The 24,297-nt window shown below is 36.0% G+C and overlaps 1 protein-coding gene across 1 annotated transcript in view; it reads right to left on the bottom strand.

The window, feature by feature from the left end:
- The window catches only part of COL21A1 (collagen type XXI alpha 1 chain), a 115,097-nt gene that overhangs the window by 46,443 nt on the left and 44,357 nt on the right, over positions 1-24,297 (bottom strand). The window contains exons 8-17 of the mRNA XM_065056128.1: positions 23,716-23,724; positions 22,180-22,263; positions 20,320-20,382; positions 10,788-10,841; positions 9,828-9,881; positions 7,276-7,329; positions 6,341-6,394; positions 4,898-4,951; positions 4,766-4,819; positions 799-852 (exon numbers count right to left, since the gene is read on the bottom strand). Of these exons, the coding sequence (XP_064912200.1) occupies positions 799-852; positions 4,766-4,819; positions 4,898-4,951; positions 6,341-6,394; positions 7,276-7,329; positions 9,828-9,881; positions 10,788-10,841; positions 20,320-20,382; positions 22,180-22,263; positions 23,716-23,724 (534 nt within the window). The remainder of the gene's footprint in view (positions 1-798; positions 853-4,765; positions 4,820-4,897; positions 4,952-6,340; positions 6,395-7,275; positions 7,330-9,827; positions 9,882-10,787; positions 10,842-20,319; positions 20,383-22,179; positions 22,264-23,715; positions 23,725-24,297) is intronic.

The raw sequence follows: 24,297 nt of genomic DNA on the forward strand, positions 1-24,297 counted from the left end.
ATTTACTGCTCTTGGGCTCCAGAAGAATTACTGATGGTTTGAAGGCTCTCTCTCTGCACTCAAAGTTTTCAGCTATTTCTGCAGATATCTTGGCTCCTCTGCTTCAAGCAAAGCCTGGTAGCCTTAAAAGAGCCAAACAAGGAATCAAGGCAAACAAAGCCTAACTATCACACAAAAAGAGCAGGAAAAATGAGCTGTCCAAACACCAGCAGAGGAACAATGTCTTTGGAAATAAGCAAAACAAAACTGCAGTAGCAGTAGCTTAGATGTTCCCCATCTAAGCAAGAAGAACAGAGATACAGATAACAGGGACAGCATAAGAAGATGAAAGGAAGTAAAAGACCAATAAAACTGGACAAAGGGGAGGGGAATGTAAACAGTGAGAAAACAAACAATTAACAAGTATATGAAAGAACATACACCACGTGGCAGAAATGAGAGTTAAAAACACTCAGAATCTTTCCTCTTGTAAGTAACTATCAGTATCTAACACCACAATCTTATCAATAGGGAAGAAGTCAATAAAGAGGCAATTTAAAACCTATATACAAATTGGTATGTAACAGCAATATAGTTAAGAATCTTTTCTTTTAAGGCATCTTTGACTTTAAAGGCTTGTTTATTTCTTTTACTAAATAAAAATTTAAAGATGAACACCAGAAAATTAAAAAAAGCACTTTTATAAAAACAGAAATATCAACCAACTCAAATCAACATGGATGAAACATGAAGTATAACATCCATTAACAACAACAACAAATCAGTATATAAGGATGTATCAATAATTTAATGACTTACAGGCTCTCCCCGATGCCCTTCTAGGCCTGGAGGTCCAGGCTGTCCAACTTCTCCCTTTTTAAAATAAAAAAGACTGTTAAATACAATATTAAATAAAGAAACAAACTTCCTTTGCATAATAAAATAATTATTTCAAATAGTAAATTATCATTTTTAATATAAGTAAAATGTAAAACAAATACACATGATCAAGGCTCCATCAAACATTTCTTAAAAGCAGTTTCAAACACAGTAAGTGTTGTCAACCTGATATTCCCTCCTGCTGCATCCAACAGAGAGCTGTCAAACAGTTTGCAAAAAGAGGTGAGAGACAATTGTCTTTGGAATTAGAACAGAAATTATTGTTTGAAAAAGCACATAAAGCAGTAATAAATTGCTATTTTCTAATTGTTAGTACAACTAATATTCTGAAAACTATTTCAAAGTACTCCGGAATACAGCAGTACCAGATATGATCAAACCTTTATGTTCTCACTCAAAATATGTATGATACCAAAAATATTCTGAAAATTTGAAGAATAATTCCAGAAATAATAGCACATAAAACAAATGCAAAGATCAATTAATATAGATACAAAATAATCTGGTAATAATTAACTTAAAATTATAAAAACTGGACCTGAAGTGACAATGGGTAGCATCTGCGTTCCAAGCCATGCCCTTTTTGCATATTCTTTCCCAGAATGAATATTGTATGAAAATTGGAAAGTTCCAGCAGAAATCTCCTTCAAAGACAGCTTGTTTGTTACTGCTCTGAACTTGATTACAGACCCAGAATGAAGCACTAGTTTATAGCAAGCAGACATTGAAGTCAAGCTGACAAAAAGTCTGAATGAAGAATATGGCTTCTGTTAATTATTATAGTCTAAAAAGAATAAAAACTAATGAGTATGTAATATTTTTGTACTACAATAATTAAGAAAATAGTCAACTAATGTCTTTCTGTTTAAATGCACACAGGTTCACAAAACTTACATACTGAATCCATATATTGTTTACAAGCATAAAAACTCATGAAAATACTCTCCAAATTCATGCTTTATCCACATAATACTTCACTCTAAAGGGCCACTAGTGACAGTTAAAATTTTATGTCAAACAACTGCAACTGTTACCTGTTCATATTATCAAATACCAAAGAGGAAAAAAATCTAACATATAATTATTTTTTTCTACTGTCTATAGCACCAGCAAAGGAATTTCTCCACCAATTTAGCAGAGTAATCTGTGTGTATATATAAATATATATGTAAAAATATATATGTGTGTATATATAACATATATATATACGTATATATATACGTATATATATATATATACACACATATATATATACGTATACATATATATATATATATAAACACACACATATATGTATTTTTTTTAATGAGGCAGGATACATTTGACCTAAGCTCATGTAGGCAACGAAGCTCCTGTCACAGCCATCACAGCCAACAGAAAACTAGTCAAGACAATTGACAGAGGCTTGATTCAGCTGACCAGCCACCAAGATTTCAGTTTCACTTCCTGCACACAGACATTTGGTCATATTTAAGATACTGAAGGGTATCTTGTCTTAACATCCATTCCAGAAAGGCACTGGCTTTCCACAGGACTTACATTTGTCAACTCCCTTAGGATGCTTTGGATACTCATGTATCTCAAATGCACTAGATACTTTTGTCTAGGTGAATAAACTGACCCCTACAAGTCAGCATTCTCTGAGCTGAATTGCTTCCCCCTCTCCACTGGCAATACTCATTAGACCTCCACTGACATTAATTGAACCACAGGTAGATACTACATCCACAGACACAAACTGAGCTGAGTGTTACAAGAACCCCTGTTAAATTGTCTTTGCCCAACATATTTGCAAGTGTCAGAGATACAGGCTCTTGCAGATATATATTAATAATGGCAATCTGTAGGCAGGTATCAAAGGGATTTGAAGATCAAAATTAAATTAATGTAGGGATATTTAAAACTAAACCAAGTAACAAAGAAAGAAAAAGTCCTTCAGTGTCACAGAAATAATCTGCTGTTGGTTACCGTAGCTAACTTCAGAAAATGAGCAAAAAGATATTTTTTCCATAATTAAGATTTATAACTTCTTTTACTAACATATTTTAAGGCTGTAAACTTAAAGCCAGTTAAAAAAAGCAGTACATCAATTTGACATAAAATAAAGTTATTCCATTACCTTTTAGCACACTCTCATTAGGACTTCCAAAGAAAATAAAATAGGAAATACTGAGTTTACCTACCGTAAAAGTTAGATTGTATATGTACTTTTTAAAGGCTGTTATTTTAGATGTGTTCGCCTAATACATTTTTGAATTGTAGGATGCTTTGTTATATATTGAAATTGGGCAATTTTTAGAATAATAGTTCTGTATTGTTGGATGTAAGTGGTAACTCCTCCCTTTAACTTCAAATTAAGACACCTACATGTGTTTTTCTACCTGAAGTTGTCTAGAGATACATTAGGGATCTAAGATCCCATTATAGTGAGCATGGGCTTGATTGAGTTACCTAATCACAAATGTCTGGTGCTGTCTGAGGTGCTCTAGGGCAGCCAAGGCTTCCACATCAGGCTCGCAGGTATCACTCCCAGGAGACCTGTGTCCTCCTGAAACGGCACTTACAAGTCACCTGGGGTACCTAAAACCAGCAAATATGACTGCAAACTTGTAAGTGATTGCACAAAAATTATAGCAGTTAACAGTCAGCAGCTGAATGACTTCAGAGGCTCAATGTATTATATTTACTAAGAGCTTGACTCAGTCGTCAACACACAGACAGGTAGAGCCAATTCCTGCTGCAAATAGGGATGAAAAATTTTTCACCACGAAGACAGTCAGAATGGAACAAGCTTCACAGTTGTACAGTCTCCATCCTTGGAGTTCATCAAGACCCAGCTGGAAAAGCCCTGAGCAACCTGGTGTGGATTCAGCACTGTCCTGTTTGTGAGCAGGAGGCTGGTTCTGGAGATGCCCCAAACGAAGTCCCCTCCAGCCTGAGTGAGCCTGAGATCCTGACAGATCCACCTTCTTGGCAGCTGCTGCCTGAAAGAGTTTAGGTGTCTCACAGGTCTTGTGCCATATCTCCCTGCAGCAGCAGATGACACACATATGCCATGGTATCCCCAGCTGCTCTACACAAGCATGGTCACAAAATGGAAGAAAGACCCAGATCTCCAAGTACAGTAACAGGAATTTAGATAAATGCACTTAAAAGTACACTTGCATTTTTGGACACAGAAGGAACGTTACTAATCTTGAGCATCCCCAAATTACTTCATTATTATTATTAGAAAAATATTATAGGAAAAAAGCTGCTGTTGAAAAGCTTCTTTAGATCAATTCAGCTGAACACTTACATACAAATCAATTTTTTTCCCGTGAACTTAAACCTGATACTGCTTAAGTCCATCTTTTCACGATTAGGACAGTGCAAACAACTGGGTAAACAAAATAACCAGTGAGCTTACAGACTGCAATACATTATAGAAATACCAGATCTTGCAGTCTTTTTTACAATAGGCAGATATTTAGTCCACTTGGAAAAATGTTCTTAAGTAAATATAAAGGGCATTGCACCGTGAAGAGAATATGAACATAAACATTAATCCAATACTGAAGATATTCTTCCTTAACTTTCATCCAGCTCGTTTCAAAAGCAATAATAATAGATTACTTCCTTCTTAACTGTACCCAACAGGCATGGTCTGCAGTGTGTGCTTGTATATAAATTTCATTGACAGATCAGAGTCAGAGAAACATAAATGGGATAAGAAAGATGAAGTATAAACAATCTCTGGTGAGTACTAACACACTCTTAATAAAAGTTTTGCCCCTGCTCACAAACCAACTGAAATTAATGAAGTCTGCCCATTGAATGCAGCAAACCTTTGCATTTCCCAGTAACACTCTGGCAAGATATTATATGAATATACATCTGTACATACCTTGAAACCAGGACTTCCTGGTAATCCATCTTTCCCACTTCTGCCAGGGTCTCCCTATGGCAACAGTTAACAGTCATCAGTGTGTGAGTTAACAAGCAAAAGTTAAAGCCAAATTGTCTTCATAAAACTTACGGATCGCCCCGGCATTCCTGGAAACCCTGTATCACCTTTCTCTCCTTTTGAACCCTGAGAATTACAGCAAATGAAAAGTAATTAGCAGTCAATGTTTATGCTGCAAATTCAGTATGTTTAACCTATAATTCATATATGTTGCTTCTTAGTTTGAAAATGTATGGAAGATCTGTTTCTTTCTTAACACACACAGTGGTCAGTTAATAACTACCACCTGTCATAGCTGTTATCGGTCTCACTCCCCTTATTCCTCTTCCTCTCTCCCTTTCAGTTAAAACCACAGTATAGTTTGGGTTGGAATGGATCTTCAAAGCTCATATAGTCCAACCCCCCTGCCATGAGCAGGGACATCTTCAACTAGATCAGGTTGCTCAGAGACCCGTCCAGCCTGGCCTTGAACATTCCCAGGGATGGGGCATCTACCAACTCTCTGGGAAACCTGTGCCAGTGTTTTACCACCCTCACCTTAAAAAATTTCCTCATGTCTAGCCTGAATCTCCTCTCTTTTAGTTGAAAACTATTACTCTTTGTACTATCACAACAGGTGCTGTTAAAAAGTCCGTTCCATCCTTCTTATAGGCCCGTTTTAAGTACTGAAAGGCCACAATAAGGTCTCACTGGAACCTTCTCCAGGCTGAACAACCCCAACTCTCTCAGCCTGTCCTCACAGCAGAGGTTTTCCAGCTCTCTAATCATCTTGGTGGCCTCCTCTGGACCCTCTCCAACAAGTCCATGTCTTTCCTATACTGAGAGCTCCAGAGCTGGACACAGAACTGCAGGTGGGGTCTCACCAGAGCAGAGCAGAGGGGTTATATGGTTCATGTATGTTTTTATGAATTAAAAAGCACAGACTTCTTTGCCATATAATTATTACATATATCCCATATTAAAGGCATAGACATATTTGCAAAAAATACATTTATAAGCATTTGTGTTATGTTACAATTATTTACACTGGTTCACTAACAGAAGCATGAAGGGAATTCCCAAAATAACCAAATAAGCAGACAATTAGTTTAATACTACTACACTTAAGAATATCCAGTAACCTCAGTGGAAATTTTTCTGATTTAGTACTGCAGAATTAAATTATCTGTGAATACGCCTATCGTAAAAATATAAATCATATTGTCTTGCAAAAAAGCAGGGTAGGGGGAAGAGGTTTTCATTTTTGTCTTTATCACTATCCAAACCTACTTCAGATGGCAATATATTAAATTAATTTTCCCCAAGTTGAGCCCATTTTGCCCATGATGGTATTTGTTAAGTAATCTCCCTGTCCTTATCTGGACCCACAAGGTTTTCATTTAATTTTCTCCCCTTGTGCTGTTGAGGAGGTGGAATGAAAGAGCAGTTGAGGGTGCATCAGGCAGCCAGCCAAAGTCACTCCACCCCAGATAGCAACACCATGTCACTTCATTTTATGTTTATAATTTTACTTGCCTTTTTTCCATATATTCCTGGTACTCCTTGATCTCCTTTAGGACCCCTTTCTCCCTAGACAAAATGTATGTCTAGATGTTAATTTTCAAAATATAAGGCATTATATACATATATATCAGACATAAAATGAAGCAGGCAAAGAGCTCCATCAGGTACTCTATATATATATATATATATATATATGTGTGTGTATATATATATATATATATGTATGTATATATACACTCAAGAAAGTAAATGCAAATCTTCTTTTTCAAGCTCTCCTAGGGGAGGAGCCCAGAATATCCAATATCCCTGGTGAGACAATCCACAGCTCGGAGGCTTAGTGCTTCTATTCTCAATCAAAGACACTTTAAGTTAGGTAGGTACTTAACTGAACATTCAGCTCTTTGAGAAGTGCTACACTTTTCTGAAGACCTTATTTGAGAAGTTTAAAACACAAATTTGGAAAAACTCCTAAGTAAATTCAGCTGAGTACTAATATAGAAGAACAAAAGATAAGGTTGATGATGTTCTGGGACACAAATATATGAAATAAACTCACTGGGTTAGACCAGAACTCTCCTTCAAAATCCTGTCACTCAAATTGAATGACTTCAAGAAAATTTTATGTATCTTTTTTTTACACATTATTTGTCATGAAGAAAGTTCTAAGTAGTAGTGAAATCAAAGTTCACAGTAATTAATACAGAATCTCTTAGAACAGAACAAAAATGAAAAAACAGGTGGTTTCCATTGCTTTACATGTATGTAATGAAGTCCCACGGCATATATCTTCCTTCAGTTTCAGTATCATATCTACTCACCTTATGTACTTCATCAAATGCACTGACATAGTATTGTATATAAACTTTTTTTTTTTTTTTCCCTTTAAGTTAAACTGTAGAGCAAGCTGACAGACATGAATATTGTAAAAAGAAATATTTAATTTCAACCTTTGGTGCTGGCATCCCATGTAATCCAGGAAAACCAGGTAGTCCTCGGTCACCCTAAAAGAGCAAATGTATTTTAAGTCACTATATCTAGGATAGTAGTAATATACTATAATAACATTCATCTTTTCAATGATCAACAAATACAATTACATAACATTCGTATATTGACTGATGAGATTTTGCTGATCTTTAAAAAACATTTAATAAATAAAAGAAAAAATAAACAATCGCTACACTTTTAAAAATACGTTTTATTGTAATCTCTCAATGAAGCTTATGGAGGTTCAAAAGTAGCGATTTAGCTTTGACGAGACAAAAAAAAGGTTTGACCATCTCTGTAAAAGCTGTGATAATTCTACCATCCATTCAGAATTCCTGAAGAATAAAGATATTCCCTGAATCTGGGATGCCTTTGCTCCTACCTCTTATTGAAAATATCAAAGACCTACACTGACTTTATCAAATTTCTCACCAGCTTACTCTGGATGAGTGAATACAGGTATTAAATACTTTCTGTAAAAAATAAACAAAATGAAACCAAAATACACTGATAAAACAACTCCGGCACTTTGACAAATGAGGTAATTCAGAGGAACAAGGAATCCACCTAGGTAAAAGCAGCTGGCAATTGAAATCACAAGTCAAAACATCAGTTCTTTCTATTGTCCTCATAGCTATCAGATATCAGGAATTCCAAAATTTTTGCTATGGATACTGAAGATATTTATCTGACAATTTGTCTGCAAGCTCCATTGAGTGACTACTACAAAAGTCTAAATTATAACTTGGCACTACATGACTTCAAACTTTAAAAACAAGCTCAGTTGCTTCTTTCCATAGACTGGATCTACGTCACTCGGGACAAAATGCCAATCATCAAATCATATTTGGACAATCACAGTGTCTTCTCTCTGTAAATATCTAACTTTATATTGAGCAATATATTTCTCAATCATAAAGAAGGAAAAGTAAGCTATGCTCAGGAAGTTATTTTAGATAATATTTCAAGTTCTAAGACAAAGTGTAAAAGATAACATGTCTCAGTGGTATAATACTTATCAAACCCATTCATGTCTAAGCAGATTTGGAGGGGTCTGTCACACATTCACAGAAGACAGGAACAGCACCACAGGAATGATAGCTTGTGGGTTAATGCTATCAAAATATCTCTCAACAAATCAGTATTGAAAACAGACAATGGAATGGAGTTCAAAAAATATCAGCAAATCTCATAAAATAAACACATTATGCACCTATTGCTTCTTAAAAAAAAAAAAAAGAATGGAGCTTTGATTTCTGCTCAGAAGTGGTGATTCAATTACTGAATAAACTAAAACACTTGGCAATGGAAATAGTTTAAAATTAGTTGCTATAGAAACTTTACAAGCAGTGGGATGAAATTAGGAGATGAAAATTTGGGCTGAATCATCAGGAAAAAAATTCTAATGGCAAGACCTATTTTACAATGGAATAAGTTTTCTAAAACAGTGGTGGAAGCCCTGTTTCTTGGCACATTTTGAACAAGGCTGGACTGAACATTAGGAAACATTCTGTCTGTCATAACCCTGCATTGCCAGGAGAATAGTTTTTCATCATCACTATCCTACTTTCTGCACATGGTCCAATACTGTCAGATCGATTAGACTAACATCTAAAATCAATTAGATTAAGATCCCTAAAGCTCAGAACACATAAGGACATTTTTCAGCTATAATAATGCATTTGAGAATTCTGCTCAACAGTGATGAATTTAAGGACCTGCTTTTAATATTGGGAACGTTAGAAGATGCAAATTCTATGGTAAAATCTGTTCATAAAACAACTGTTTGTTTTACAAAAAAATGCTTTGAAGTTTTAATAAACGAAAACCAAAATATGTTTTCATCACAATGAACTTAGAATTTTTCTAAACACAAGGCAAAAGTGTGAGAGACGGGTCAACACAGATATTTACCTATCAATGAGACTTGCCAATAGCCAGTGGCCAGTTAATTCACTGTGTATACCGGAGATCCAGATTCAAGTTTATCCTGATTACCAGAAGGGACTTATTTATATAAGCTTCCACATCTGTCTGCAGCTCCAAGCTACTGGCTACACCTCAGCTAGATTTTTTCCACAAAAAGCTTTGGTTTCAATTAGTCAGTGTTTTTTGATAAAAAGTGCCATCCAGAAATTCCTACCTAGCTCATCTGGATGCTCACTTAAAGAGGAAAAGGGTGGAAAGAGATAGAAAGAAACCATTCTGACAGATGTCTGTATTGTGCTTCCAGGTACTCATATTTAGATATGCTTTCTCAATATAAATTATTCACTGCAGTAAAGGTGTTACTGGCAGTGCTAAAGCCTACATAAACTTTATTAAATAAAGCAGATCGGATTAATAATTGAAGTAGCATTCTAAATTAAACCCTTCTTTATTACTTTTTTAGTAAACAATTCTCACAGAAGCTTCAAGTGAAAATATTGATACTATTAACTGTACAACCAAAAATAAGAAATGGTAAAAGCAAAATCTTTTTATCTGTTACTCTTTTTTTTTTTTTTTTTACCTTGGCCCCATCCTTTCCTGGCTCTCCCTTGATACCTGGTAAGCCACGTGGTCCCTAAGAAAGCAAAAAACAAAACCAGCTCATATACTTACACAATCTGACACAGAAAGAGATGGATAAATGCAATACAACATGACTCAGGAACTGATGTGTCAGTTGGTTCCTCAGAACATTTTGGTAACTGGATTCAAAACCAGAACCAAGCATGAAATGTATCCAGCAAGCATGAATATGACACATTATCACAGCTCATGACTGGGGTACATGAAAACAATTCTTTGCTCTAACCAAGGACCACCCCAGGGGAAATGGACATCAAACGGCCTGTCCAAAGATGTCCCTTTCCTTTCACTTGTCTATCAGACAGTCTTCAAATATGCTGTGTTGCAGACTTGCTATCAGATATTTAATTCAACTAATTAATAAATTCTCAACTATCCATCCAGACTGGATCATGCCATAAGTAAAATACAGAACAGGTTTCCAATAACTGTCCCAGTAAGGGCTACTAAATTAATACAATGAAGAAAGAAAAACAGTTCTTTTCTGTCTGTCTGAGCTTTACCTGAAACCTTCTTTTGGACGTGTGAATTGTGGGTAACCAATCACCATGACAAGGCTTCAGATCACTGTTACTGACTCATAGTAACATGGAAGGAACTACTGTCTGGCTTCTGGATTAGGATTACAATGTCTAAATCCCAGCTGAGTTGCGCTCCTACAGGCCATATATAGCTATGATTAATTTCCAGCCTAATTGTCAGCCTACCTACAAACCCTAAAATCATGTGAGTACCAAAGTGATGGTGAGTATCCAAGGATGGCCCCTGACTTCATGCCATCCCTTGAGCCCTTTTAATTCCCCACACCTCAGCCCTCAATGACAAACAATGGATACTGGGAGACATTGGTCAAGATTTGTCTCAGATTTCCATATTCGAGGAATGAAACAGAACTTACTTGAACCCCTGGAGTTCCTGGGATACCTGGAGTTCCTGCTGATCCCTGGTATCCCTAAGGAAAAGAAACTAAACATTGTGACTTTTCATAAGTTAAACTTACAAATTTCCGAACACTTATTTAAGGAAAAAACAGTCCTCCAGGTTACTAGAGAACTGTTGTCAAAACCTTGTCATTTTAGGTCACAAATTCAGTAACTGCTATCATAATCACACATTCGAGATTTAGATTTCAGCTTTCAGAATCTATCATCTCTGCATATTAAGTTTGCAGCCTCCATTACTTTAGAGCTTTTACATGTGAATGTAACAAATAGATTGTTTTATTCTCCATTGGAGGGGAAAACAATAAAAACAAATTTACCCAAATACGTAGACACTTCTTTTTACTCTCTCTGTCTCAAGAAAAACAGCTGAAAAATGCCAGGAGTTTTAAAGGCTTGTTTCCAGCTACAGCAATAAGCTTTAACAAACAAGGCATGTTCTAATACATTATGCATCTAGTTTTATAATATCTTGAAATAATAAAAATTCCATTCTCAAGACTAAGGAACTTAACTATGAACTTTAAGGTATAACAGGCCATGCAAGTAAAAAAAATAATTTGAATGACTGGGACTATGAAAAGAAATACTAAATAATTCATGAGTTGAAAACAGAATTTCAGGAATGCTTTACTAGAAACCAATACTGGCAGAATGAGAGAACCTTTACAGAAACCAGAATACATGCCTTTGGTGTTTTGGTAGATTGGATTCAATGAGTACAGCAAAGACACAGTTTTTCTGCAAAATTAACAAGTCCTTTAGAAGAATATTTAATGGAGGCAAATAACAGAAGAACAGGAATTTTACCTAAGTCCAGAAAAAACATGTCATTCCAATGGATCAAATGAGTTACAAAGAGAAGGGTTTTTGAGAAAACATAGAAAACAAAAAGAGGAATTGTCCTACAAAACTCTGAGGCTATTTGGCTCAGACTTGTCAACAGTACATAAAATGGACTATCCAATTTCAAATTCCCAGAATTTTATCTTGATTGGAACTGAAAAAACTAATACTCCTATCGCTAAATGAGATTCAGATTCTAAAACTTAGCAGAAAATTTGATGGGGGGGATTTCCACATTGGTAAAAAGGAGCTAATAGAAGCTTTTCAGTAAAAAGAAGGCAATGTGTATCTCTGATTTCTTCTTTAAACCAGTCAGGGCTTCCTAGGAATAAAAAACAGAGCTAAAATTATTTGCTGGGTTAGATACAAGAGAGTACTTGCTGTGCCCTCTTCCCAAAAGACAGTGGAGCAGATGCCCAACGAGCCAGCTGGTAATGTTTAGTACAGAAGTAAACAGACTTCTAGGTCTCTGTCATATATGGATCTTTTATCAAGCATTTCACTTTTAGTGCCTAAGGCAGTTCTAGTGAAATCAGCTTTAACTGTAAATGGTATAACATTCCCAGATTGCTTATGTTAGAGAAGTTTCTTCCATCTTCCTGGGTAGCTGAAACACCAAGCCAAAAAATGTCTTCAAAAGTTTTTCCTTTACTTCTTCTCCAGAAAAAAGCAAAAAGTTTGTATGACTTCCTGTAGGATATAATTCTATATAAATAAAACTTTATTTCACATTTTAGACCTCTGAAATGCAATTTCCCTTCTTTCTAATCAAGCAGGGGAAGAAGTTGACGAGGACAATTTGCTGGCTGAACTGAATTTCAAAATTCACAAGATGAGTGGAGGATGGCAGAAGAGATTTCAGCTTACAAAACTGCATAGTTAGCTCAGAGCTAGATCTTGAAAGGTGATTTCAAAGCAAATCAAACACATTGTCAGTGTGTTTGTTTAATGCAAAACTGGAACAGAGAAGATTCAAAATGAAATTCATAGAAAGTCATAAAAATGAGAATCACCGTCTGATAAAAATAATGTATTAATTGTTTGGACAAGTCAAAAACACCTTCTCTGAATTACAAAAAAGAGCTTTCATAAAAACTAAGCATGTCTTCATATCACTACTCCTTTTGTAGTACAGCTCACCAATCTCAATGCTAACTCTTGCATATTTTTTGCACTAAAGTCAGTTCAAGTCAGCTCTTGCCCTAAGTTCAAAGCCCTCAATACTAGTACATTTGTGACACACATACACATGGTCCAAGAACAGCTGTGCCATAGCTGATGTTTTATGTAAAAAGGAAAGAAGTGAAAATTCCCTTTTCAATTGACACAGATGAGTTCAGGACTAAAGGCGAGTTCAGGACTAAAGGTTCACTTTTAAATAAGGTGAAAGAACTATATTTACTACTAAAAAGAATTCTTTTTATTTGGGCTTGGTCTTCCCTCATGAACTTTTCAGAAGACACACAAATGGTATAAAAAGTCTTATAGCTACCCCTAAATTTGGTACTCAGTTTTTAATCTAGTTGCTTAAACATAAGCAGCTCCTGCCTTTTGAGATTCCCCAGGCACCCACAGTGTTAGAAGATAGTGGCAAAAAACATCTGGGAGGTATTCATCTTTATGAAGCAGCAGTGTGGGCAAGACAAAATACCTCACAGCATAAGAATTCCATACCTATTCAGGTATATTAGTTAAATATCTCTTGACTAATACAAGAATTTATTATAGACAGCCAGTGTTTCTGTACAAATGTAACCACTAAACACAGATGTCTTAAACTGAATCCCCCCTATAATGTTTCATCAATGTTGTTAAGAAGTACTACTCCACAGCACTTTGTTTGTATTCTCATTCATTATTTTACATCAGTGCAATTGAAATCAAGATTATACAAAAACTCCCTCTCTAATTTGTTGTGGACGGTAATGCTACTGATGAATTCCTAGTGCATGGAAACTTGTAAAGGTAAAATGATAAACAGCAAAACACTGAGATGCTTAGTTCTGTACCAGATGGCTAGGTATCAAAAAGAAAAAAGTCACATACAGATAAAATGTAACTTTGGGATATAAAGAAAATGGCAATAATTTATAAATAATTCTAGGGGTAAATGTTGAACAGACTTATTAAGCCAAAGAACTTACATAAAGGACACTGACAAATTAGCAATACTGTCATTGTCAGTGAATTAAGAGCCTTGCTGGAAAATGAAAGCTAGTTTACTTGGAGAAAAATTGAGCAAGAAGGACATATGACAAGTATTAATTCCAAAGAACTTTTAGGTGGAATAGCAGAGTAAACCTCAAAAGTAAATCTTCAATGTATTTGCATTCTTTAAGGACAAAAGTTCGGACAGCACTCATAGGTGTATCACATCAGACAAATATAAAATAAAAATAGAGGATATACTGAAAAGCCAAAGACAACTGCACTGCACGCTTTCTTACTGAAAAGCTTTTGGAGACACTGCACAACATAAATGACAAAGGCGTGACAACAGGAATACTTGGGAAAGACCAGGGAGAAGTAAAAAAGCTCAGTTCAGCCAGGAAATAACCAAGGATCAACAGTAATGGTCTAAAGATATTTAAGGACTGTAAACACTAAGTAAACAGAGCTATTTAGGGTGATGTAACTAAGCATAATGGAATTCAACTGCAAAAGAAAAATTTAACTTGGTACTAAGAAAATATCCTGACAGAGAGGTCTGCAGACCTCTTGTGGAAGTCTCTTGCAGAAAATCGTCCGTAGTTAAAGCACAATTATCTAAAGCATTAGAACAGAAGTTTTGAAACCCTTTTTATAAAATACATCTCAAAGGGCAGAAATTCTTAGTTATTCAGACATGCATCCATGCCTACAGTCAAATTTGCACCATGCTATGACCTTCTCCCTCATTGGCCATATGAGTAACTAAAATCCTTCGAGGCAACAGAAATGTTAGAAAGTACTTGATGTATTTGAATTAAGTGTTTTCTCTGAGACATTGTTTATCACGTAATTTTTGTAAATTTTTGCCTCAGGTCCTTCCTCTTCCTTTTCTCAAGGAGCCTTTTTCCCATCCTACTCCCAAACAACCTTCTCTAACACCTCATTGTGTCTGGACTCAACTGCCTACTGCTTCTCTTTTTCCCATCCCTTCAGACATGTGGTTCAGTCAGGTGGCCCTCTCCAGCAGGTCTGTTTGGAGCCTGTACCTTCTTTCTCTGGGACTGTCTCACACAGTGGTAACTCAGGAGCTCGGAGAAAGTGCCATCTCCTTTGTCCTCCCTCTGTTAAATAGGACAGCTCTGCAGAAGGACCTGTCATGGCACTGGCTTCTGCAGGCTACTAGAACTGTCTCTGCAGTGAAGCCCCTCTGTCTACACATGCCAAAACATGAAAATGAAGGACAGATCCAACATTAGATCACAAAGGTAACTAAATGCAGCTTTTACGCACCAGCATACATTTGGGGGTGACTCCTGATCAAAGAATTGAAGGCATATGAATATTATGGGAAGAGTGCAGAAAAGAATTTGCGCTGCCTTGTTTGTTGCCTTTTTTTTGATTTGTTTTGGGCTTTTTAATTCTTTCTCCATTGGATTACACTTCCTTCCATTGGCTACTCCGTCATCTACCAAGGCTTTCAAAGCTCAGAGCCACTAGCAGTATATTTTATCTGAACATGAGGTTCTGAGCTCGAATACCACAGAGGAATTTTTTAAAAAATCCATCAAGATTATTAAATACAAGGTCATGAATCCAGCTTTAAAATTTCCTGAGGTTTAGACTTCTGGAAAATGGGATGATGTGCCAAGGGAGACTAACTTTCTGTTCACCACTCAGGTGTTCATCCTTACCGTCTGCCCTTGGCCACTGCTGACAACAGTCATAGGTTCCTTTATCTGAAATGCACAGCTGTACGCAGCACAAGTCAGCATCAGGTCTGGTCCTGGTCTCAAAGCAGGTCTCAGGGAAGCTGTTACATGACTGTATTAGCCAGAATGGAGCAAACATGTTTCCTCTAAGAATAACAAGGTCGCAGGGTTACTGAGGAACATGTATTTTTCTGGAATCGACAGCAGCATTTTACAGCTGAATTATCAACTGTGTTTGTGAAAGTTTCCCAAGAAAAGTAGCTGCAGAGTTTATATCAACTTAAATCCCCAGGCAAACCATCCAATAGCACAGGTAATCCTATGTATACATGAAACTATCACCCATTTTTATTCAAAAAGTACTGTTGAAATAGCCAGCCACTGCCATTATGCTAAGTTAATCATAAAAGATTCAGCCTTCAGTTAGTCACCAAATACTATTAAACTCTAGGTAGAAGCTGCAATAATGTTCTATAGGTTTGGGGGTTTTTTAAGCAATATTGGAATGATAAGAAATTACTAACTAGTTAAGGCTCTCTATACCTTACAAACTCTGTATCTGGGTAAATCAGTAAAGTCACACTCACCAGATTACTTTCAAACTGCTTATTGGTTATAGACACTGTAAAGTCAAGGCAAATGGTTCCAAACTTTCATCAATGAAACTAGATGGAATACTGGAAAATTGTTCACATTTGCCAGACATGTAGTTCAAAGTTCAAAAATGACAAATAAGTGTATTTTTTTCATTGCTTTCAGCAGACCGATAACCTATCACCTCTATTAACCACAAGTGATCACTGCATAGACTCTGTTCATTTATTTTTCCCCTTAAACTGAGTTTCTCCCCAGTATGTATAAAGTATCCTCTGGAATAAAAAATGGCTTTGTGACCGCACAGTCAGGCTGCTGAGCATTCTCAGGGCCAGCAACCACTCCAGCTGCTTCTTTCTGATGAATAATGCCTATTACAATGAGTTCCAGTTGAGAATCAAATACTATTTTTAGCCTTGTGCTTATTTACCAGTGCTGTTTCTCCTGGCAAGACAATTTAATCATTTCAGGTACTGAATGACATTTTTGATTGAAAAATAAAAGGTATTTTGATTATTTATTATGCTTCTCACTTCTGAGCTTTTCTCCAGTTACTTCAATTGATCTTTTCTGTATGTATCAAGAGTATGGAAAATAAGCAGAGGTGGCAACTAAAGGAAATAAACAAAGAACCGATAAACAAAACTATTTAAAAAAAAAAGAAAGAATATTTGAGAATGAGTCATGTTAATGTTCACTTCCCCAAATATTACAGCAAACAATTTTACTAGATAATACCAGGTGATCAGTTGTTTTCTGGTGATATTGAAGATATTCATGGGAATTGTTTTGAATTTTTCTGGACTGAAACTAACTTTACATATTACAACACTCTAGCCAGCCCATAAACAATAAATTAAAATTTCTTTGATGTTTTACTTTAAAAATCAGTTACATATAGTAATATAAATGCATGCCTAAAACCTTTCTCAGACGAAGAAACATTTTGTTGACCAGTTACACTGTTCCAAGAAAATGAATACCAGATAGGCAAACTGGAATAACTTTAGAGAAGAATATAAAAATGTGTTTTGGAAGAGAAAAGACTGACTTTCCAGGAAAAGCTTTTCATGCAAAAGCCATTTGATTAAACAACACTGACTCCACAACTACCTGTAAGTCTACTGTGCTTTCTGAATTAAGAGCTCATTTTTCAGAGTTCCCCAAGGGATACAGCTAAAAAGATTCATATGAGCAAGGTTATATCAAACAAGGAAAATCACTGACAGCACAGAAGTGCAAGTTGTATTAGCAAACATATAAGTAAAAGAGAAAGAAAAATCCAGAAAGAGGAATCTGTTTTCCTGCAGAGTGTACCTAAAGGATCTCCCACCGTTCATGGCTAAAAGCTAGCCTGGAAAGCATTCAAGAATCTACTGTAAGGAACAATAATGTACTGGCCAGAGCTGCAGATGATCTAATAGGTTTGCAATTATGTCCTTACAAAGAACAAGTGCAAAAAGCTACAGCTGACTTAAAAAAAAAGTCAATTAGAAAAGCTATACAATTTAACTGTATTGCACGTCAAATAACATATGAACATATGGTAAAATTTCTCCTTTAGAAGTGCTTTTTGACTATATTTTAATTGTCCGAGATAATTCTGTTGATCTTTTTTATGTTCAGAGAATGCCCATCTATGCACATTATGACTCGCAGAAAAAAAAACCCACAAACATATCTGCCAGATTACAGAGTTACAGAAACACTACAGCATCCATTTATTTCTTCTACATAATTCCCACTGTTACAAATTTCAGTGCTTATGGGAAGACAGAGAGCATTGAAGTAGAAATGTGTTAACAAATGTATGAAAAAATCACAACTAATTGTTATGAAAATCGTAACTAATACTGTAAGTCTACTTCTAACAATTGGTGTCATCAAACTGTGATGGACACCCTCTCCCATGCAACTCTGGGTTGAGACAGTTTGCCTCCCTGTCTCAGCAGAGGAGACCAGGACTACTCTTGAGAAGCTCAAGCACCACCATTAGTCAACTAAAAAGTTATTCTGATTAGATCACACTTCCCCAGCTCAGATTCTACCCATTCCTATTTTAAAACCTGTATGCTCATGAATGTCTGGAACCAAAATGCAGCATTTTGTAGCACTGAGAGATTAAATTCAGATTGTTTTCTCTATTTTTAGTTCCAAGACGCTTCGAAGATAGTATCTATCAAAAAACAGGCAAAAGAATATAAAACAGGAAAAATGAGGATCGTTGCTTGCAGAACTGTTGAAAAATGCATGTACTCACTGCTCTCCTGGGCCGACAGGGCTACATGGCCAGGTTTCTATTTACCAAGCCCCATATTTTAAAAAAGAGGAATTTTCAATTTTTAGAAACAATTGTATTTCTTGTTTTCAGTGCCTATTTTTTTCCCTCCCAAACTAACACTGCTTCCAAAAGGAATCACCACAGCTAAATGAACCAGCTGCTGTCCCTCAGAAAAGGCCAACACATAACTAAGCAACAAAATAGGAGAAATGTGAACATTTTATAAAGTGAGCATGGAGCTTTTTCTTTGTAACTGGCAATATTTATCACCCTTACAACATACAGACTTCCTAAGGATCAATGTCACTGTTTCCATTTTCAGCTGACCTAGAAATTAAATGTATTACTAGTATTAAAAATTATTAACAAAAATAGAACATCAGGTGTTATTATGGAAGACATCAAAGTTGGTTGGTAGTGCCACTTTAGCAGGAATAACATGCTAGAAGTACTAAAATTGATAAGGGCAAATTTGGAAAAGACTTGTGATTAGTTACAATATCCTCATTAATCTTTCCACGGGACAGAAAAGTTTCTAAAAGAGCGAAGTTGAAAGGTTCAATTCAGACCTTAGTTGCCCTTCTCTGAATTCTCTCTAGTTTATCACGTGTGGACCAAAAGGACCCAACATAACTTAATATCCCCTAAGTCTCAACCAAACCCATAGATTATTAGTTCCCCAGTCCACAGTTCAATGTTTCTTTCATAAATGATTTTGTCTTCTCTGCATTCATACACTTATATTTTCTAATGTTTTGGGACATTTTTTTATAGTTTTATTCTCAAAAATATTTGGGAGTCTTCCCTAATTGTATTTTCTGTGGATTTCAAGACATGATGCTTACCTTCTCTCCTGCTTCACCATGGAGATTTCAAAATAACACTACAACCTAAGGACTCAACCATAAAATTTAGTCCTCACAATTAGAATGAAAACCTACGATGAATTAACAATTTCTAGTACGTGTATGCACTTTTATTTTCCTGCTTTTCACAGCCAAACTGAGAAGTCTTTTCAGAAGGAAAGTATTTTCAACACTCCCAACTGACATTCTCCTTTTTTTTTTAAATATAAATAAAGTAGCTTCTGATTAATACAAAGCAAAAGGAGAGGCCACATTCTTAGAAAAGAAACATGGGTGGTGAAGTGTCCCAGCTTTTGGCCTGCCTTAACACATGGGAGGCACATGCACACCACCACTTTAGAGATATAGAGACTGCAGGCTGTTAACACCCTTAGCCACTGAAGAAGCTTGGCTGTTTCGTTTCTTAGAGGCTTCCAATCATATTCAGAGATCTACCATATTTTTTAATGAAACCTTAGGCTATTTTTATATATTTCCTTTTATTACAATTTTATTACAATAAAAAATATTAACAATGAAGACCAGATGAGCCATTGCCAAATGCGTCATTTTTATTTTAGGAACATATGTTATTCATGTATATCTACATATTTTGATTGACTACTTGAGGCAGCCTAAAAAGAAATTAAATGAACCAAGCTTAAACATGAGAAGTATTCCTTAAAACAAAACAGAAAGGATTTTAGCTGCCCTAAGTACTTTCTAATGCAAAATTTCGTAAGCAGTAAAGACTGAAGGTCAGGTGGTGATAACTGCTGCAAACTAATGCAAAGACCAACAGGAGCACTCACAGCCTGTTCTCTGCTTTACAACAGTGCCTAAGTCATGCTATCATATTTAAAATATTTTAGCTGGAAACAAACTCACTGTGATTAACATATTCATAGAATTGCTACATTTAGACAGTGCTTAAGTGTGACATTCACAGTTTCAAAGAATGGAGACAAAATCATCTAAATTTGAAAATCTGATATCAGCAGTACATGTTTTTTCTCCTGTTAGTTTTGCATTTACAATATGTGACTAAGTTTTCAGTACTCACAGGCTTACCATCTGGACCAGGCTGACCAGGATAACCATGATTCCCGGGCTGCCCAGGGTCACCCTATGGAGAAGCAATATGTTAATACAAAAGATAAGAAAGAGCATTTCAAAATTAGCACAGAGCAACCTCAACCCTAGTACATTCCACAGAACACTGGCCGCAAGCCCAGATACCTGCTATAGAGAAATAATTCCTATGGCAGAAAGGAACTCATCTTGTAACCCCCTCTCTGGGAAAATCCTCCCTAAATTCTTGTACAGGACTTGGAAATGTGAGCCCACGCTAAGTTACAGCACAAGTTTGGCTCATCATCTCAAATGCTTTCAAGCTCATCTTAAGCAACAGAAATAAAATCATTTTTCATCAAGTAGATGATAAAAATCTTTATTAAAACCTTGCTAATCTCATAATTCTACTCTGAAGAAAACTCTCACCTGCAGTGCCTGAGTCTAGTTCTTAAAGCAAAAGCAAAGGAAAGGCAGGAGCCAGGATTAAAACTTGCTAAATACTGAAATGCTCTCCACACACTTATTGCTGTCTAAAAATGATGTTATTTTAGATTTCTTCTCATAAGGTCTTTGAAACTATTTTGACAACCTCCGTTATGATCATCCCTTCAAATACCCTATCTAAACTGAAATTTTATGCCTTCAACTTGAAAAAGTTAAAATATCAGTTATTTTGGTTTTAAATTGTTTTAATTTAATTAATGTTATTGTATTCTACTAATATCATAACCACACAAAGTTTAAATGTATATGGTTCCAAAGTCCAGTATTCAAAAGTTAAGAAATACTGTAACTAAGATCACCTATACAATCTTTAATTGCCTTTCTTTTCACACTTTCTGCAGTTTTTTGTGTTAGGCAGCATCTTGTTGCCTGTATTATTCAGTTATCCCCAAACAAATATTATACTGCAATGCAATTGAAAGATTGCATATGAAGCAGGGATCTAAATAAAATTGTATAGGCCACCCTAATTCTGGTATTTCGTACTCCTTCGTACTTTACAGGATGGGGGTTTCATTTTTTTTTTTTAATGATAAATACTTTCTTCTCTCTCATTTTTCTCTGATATCCTAAAGAGAAAAGAAAAAGGTAAAAGACCACAAAAATTCTGTTACATGAAACAATAATGATCTCCATCTTGTGGACTAAAATTCCCTGATGAGAAGCCTCTACCATTGTAGCAACAAGCCCTTTGACTTAAGGCAGCTGCAGCAGACTGCTAACCACTTATGTAAGGAGAGTAGGGTTTTTTTAATAATTTGCTTAATGAAAGTCAAGTGTTTGGGGGTTTTCTTATCTACCCTTATAAGGCAATCTAGTAACTCTGGAAGCACTGCTTCACCCAGTTGTTGGGAAAGGTACTATCACAAAGTACTGGGGATTTGAGTTTGCCATGTTGGATTTCCGAGACTCAAGTCTGATTCTGATTTCAATCCTTCATCAACACTGGTCACCAGAACAGCTAAGGTGGAACTCTTCCCACAAGCATCTAGTCCGTTCTTTAACAAAGGGAAAACCTCTCCATTAAAAGACTTTTATTAGCAAAACATCCTGTTCTCACAGTTCAAGATTGTTTGCTGAAGGGCAGCATGGAAACCCAATTTTACATCCATGAGCATTTTCTTTAAAAAGTAAAAGATATACTTGTGTTATTAGGAGTTATGGCACAAAATTCTGGCCTTAAGGATTCTAATCACTATATTATAGCACTGGAAACCAGAACTAGGAGAACTTGTCCCCCACCGTTTTCATCTGCCTGACCATGACTGGCCAACATAAGACAAAGAAAAAGGGAAAAAAAAAAAAAAAAGTCATGTATGCTCACTAAAACAGAATGGAAACTTACTTTGGGGCCTGGAGGTCCTTGTTTTCCTGGTGGGCATATGCAGGGGGCAGGCGTTGAGCCTACATCACTAGGGCCGTTCATGCACTACCAAGAGTGAAACCAACCATCAATACACGTGCCAAAAACATTTAACAAATGTATCTTAATATTATAGGAAGCTGATTTTCCTGAGGTTGCATAGGTCCTCCTTAGTTCAGCTGGAACTTCTTCTTACCTGAATATTGCCCTCCAACTACTTTGCATGCATGAATTCAGCATTTTACCCAGAAGAAAAATAAATAAATTAAGTACCAATACTGGGCTGATATCTGAAATCCTGTTTGCTTTTCCAGAAATATATTGTCATAGTCTGATAACTTTCAGTCTGGGAACATGCAAAATTCTTCTTCTAAGCTGATACTCACAATTTATTTATTCATAATTATCAAATACAATATTTAATCAATGTTTGTAAAAATAATCTAATATATATTACGTAGAGTATAATGACCACAGCCAGTGGACATCCTATAATGGGTAGCAAACCTGAAAAGAGCCCAAGTCTCCTACCTCCTGGGCATGTGTCCCAACTACTTGAAGAAAAGTGGGGCACGGTTTCTACCACCAACTGCTATCAGTCACAAGACCTGGCCCCCAGGGTGCCCATTCTGCAAAGACCAATAGAAGACCTCCTCCAAACTATGCTCCCTGTACAAACAGTAGTAAATACTAAACCTTGGCAGACCACACCACCCTCTAGAGATTATTTTTTTAGGTGTCTCCTTCTCACCACTGAGACCACATGAAACCTCAGTGTTTTACCAAGGCAGGCAAGGGAAGAGCTACTAGAACAAATCCATTTGCCCAAGGTCAGGCACCCCAAATTTAGGTGCATCTGTACTAAATCTATGTGCTGAAATCAGATTCAGTGAATTCTTTTTCACCCAGCAAGTTCTTAGAGCTATGCAAAAGCAAAACATTAAGAATCCAAGATACAAAAAAGCAGATTTTCTATTTATTACCTGGAACACTTTCTATGACAATTTACTCATATTTTCTAAAATAATGCAGACTATTTACGATGTTCTCTGAAAGAAATTCTTTCTCAGGGTCAAATGATTTATCAAAACACACATCCACATTTCCTTTGCAATGGTACCGAGTGGACTTATGAGGATGGTTGGACAAGCTATCACATTAAGCCTTCAAACAAGCAACCCCCTCAGGGAGCTCCCATTAGCATGATGCAGGTAACAGCTACCTGACTGCATATCCCCATTCACTTTGCAACAGCATCCAGCCTGCAAATAAGAGCAATTGAATTGAACCAGGAAAAAATAATCAGGCCATTTATTCTAATAAATGTTTATTCAGAAAACTGATTTTGAAATTGTCTATTGACTAGAGTTCAGTTAATGAAAATACAGCACTTTTAAGCTTAGTAAATTCTATCCACTTTTCAAAATGAAGTGTATATTCCCTAGAAAAATAAGAAGTTTATACAAAAAGACAAATACTACCTTAAACTGAGTTTGAGCAGTTTAGGATTGAGCCTACCTCTCCATTCTGAAACAAGAAGAAACACAGTTTAAGAGTATAGCAATATTTGTAATAAGCAAAATCCATTCATTTGTTAACACTACCAAAACCAATCATAATTTTAGGGCTCCAACTGTCAAGGAATCATAATTCAAAATTTTAGACTTTCTCAGACCTATGTGCAGCTCCTTTCAATGCATATGAATTTTTAGTTCATTTCATTTACAGATCTTTCAACAGGAGCTACCAGTAGCAGTTTTTAAAAGGCAATGACAAAACTAGAATTAATACTGAACCATGTAAATATTTATACAATAAATGTTTAGATTTGGATCAAACCTTTTGCCATGAATAATTTCTCATAAAAAAAAATTCCTCTGCTTCCTTGTTCATGTCAGAGCGTGTACCAAAATATTTCTAAAATCTCTGTCTGAATCCAGCATCTGGGAAAACACACAGCAGCACAGAGACAAGGCTGGCTTTTTCTCACTTTCCTGTGTGACTGCATTAGGCTCTGCTATTAATTGAATTGAGTTTTCCAGTATCTCCAATATCATAGAACAATCCATCCCAATATTTCAGCATACCAACCATGAAATT

This window comes from Columba livia, chromosome 3 (assembly GCF_036013475.1).
Source record: "Columba livia isolate bColLiv1 breed racing homer chromosome 3, bColLiv1.pat.W.v2, whole genome shotgun sequence".
Classification (NCBI taxonomy): domain Eukaryota; kingdom Metazoa; phylum Chordata; class Aves; order Columbiformes; family Columbidae; genus Columba; species Columba livia.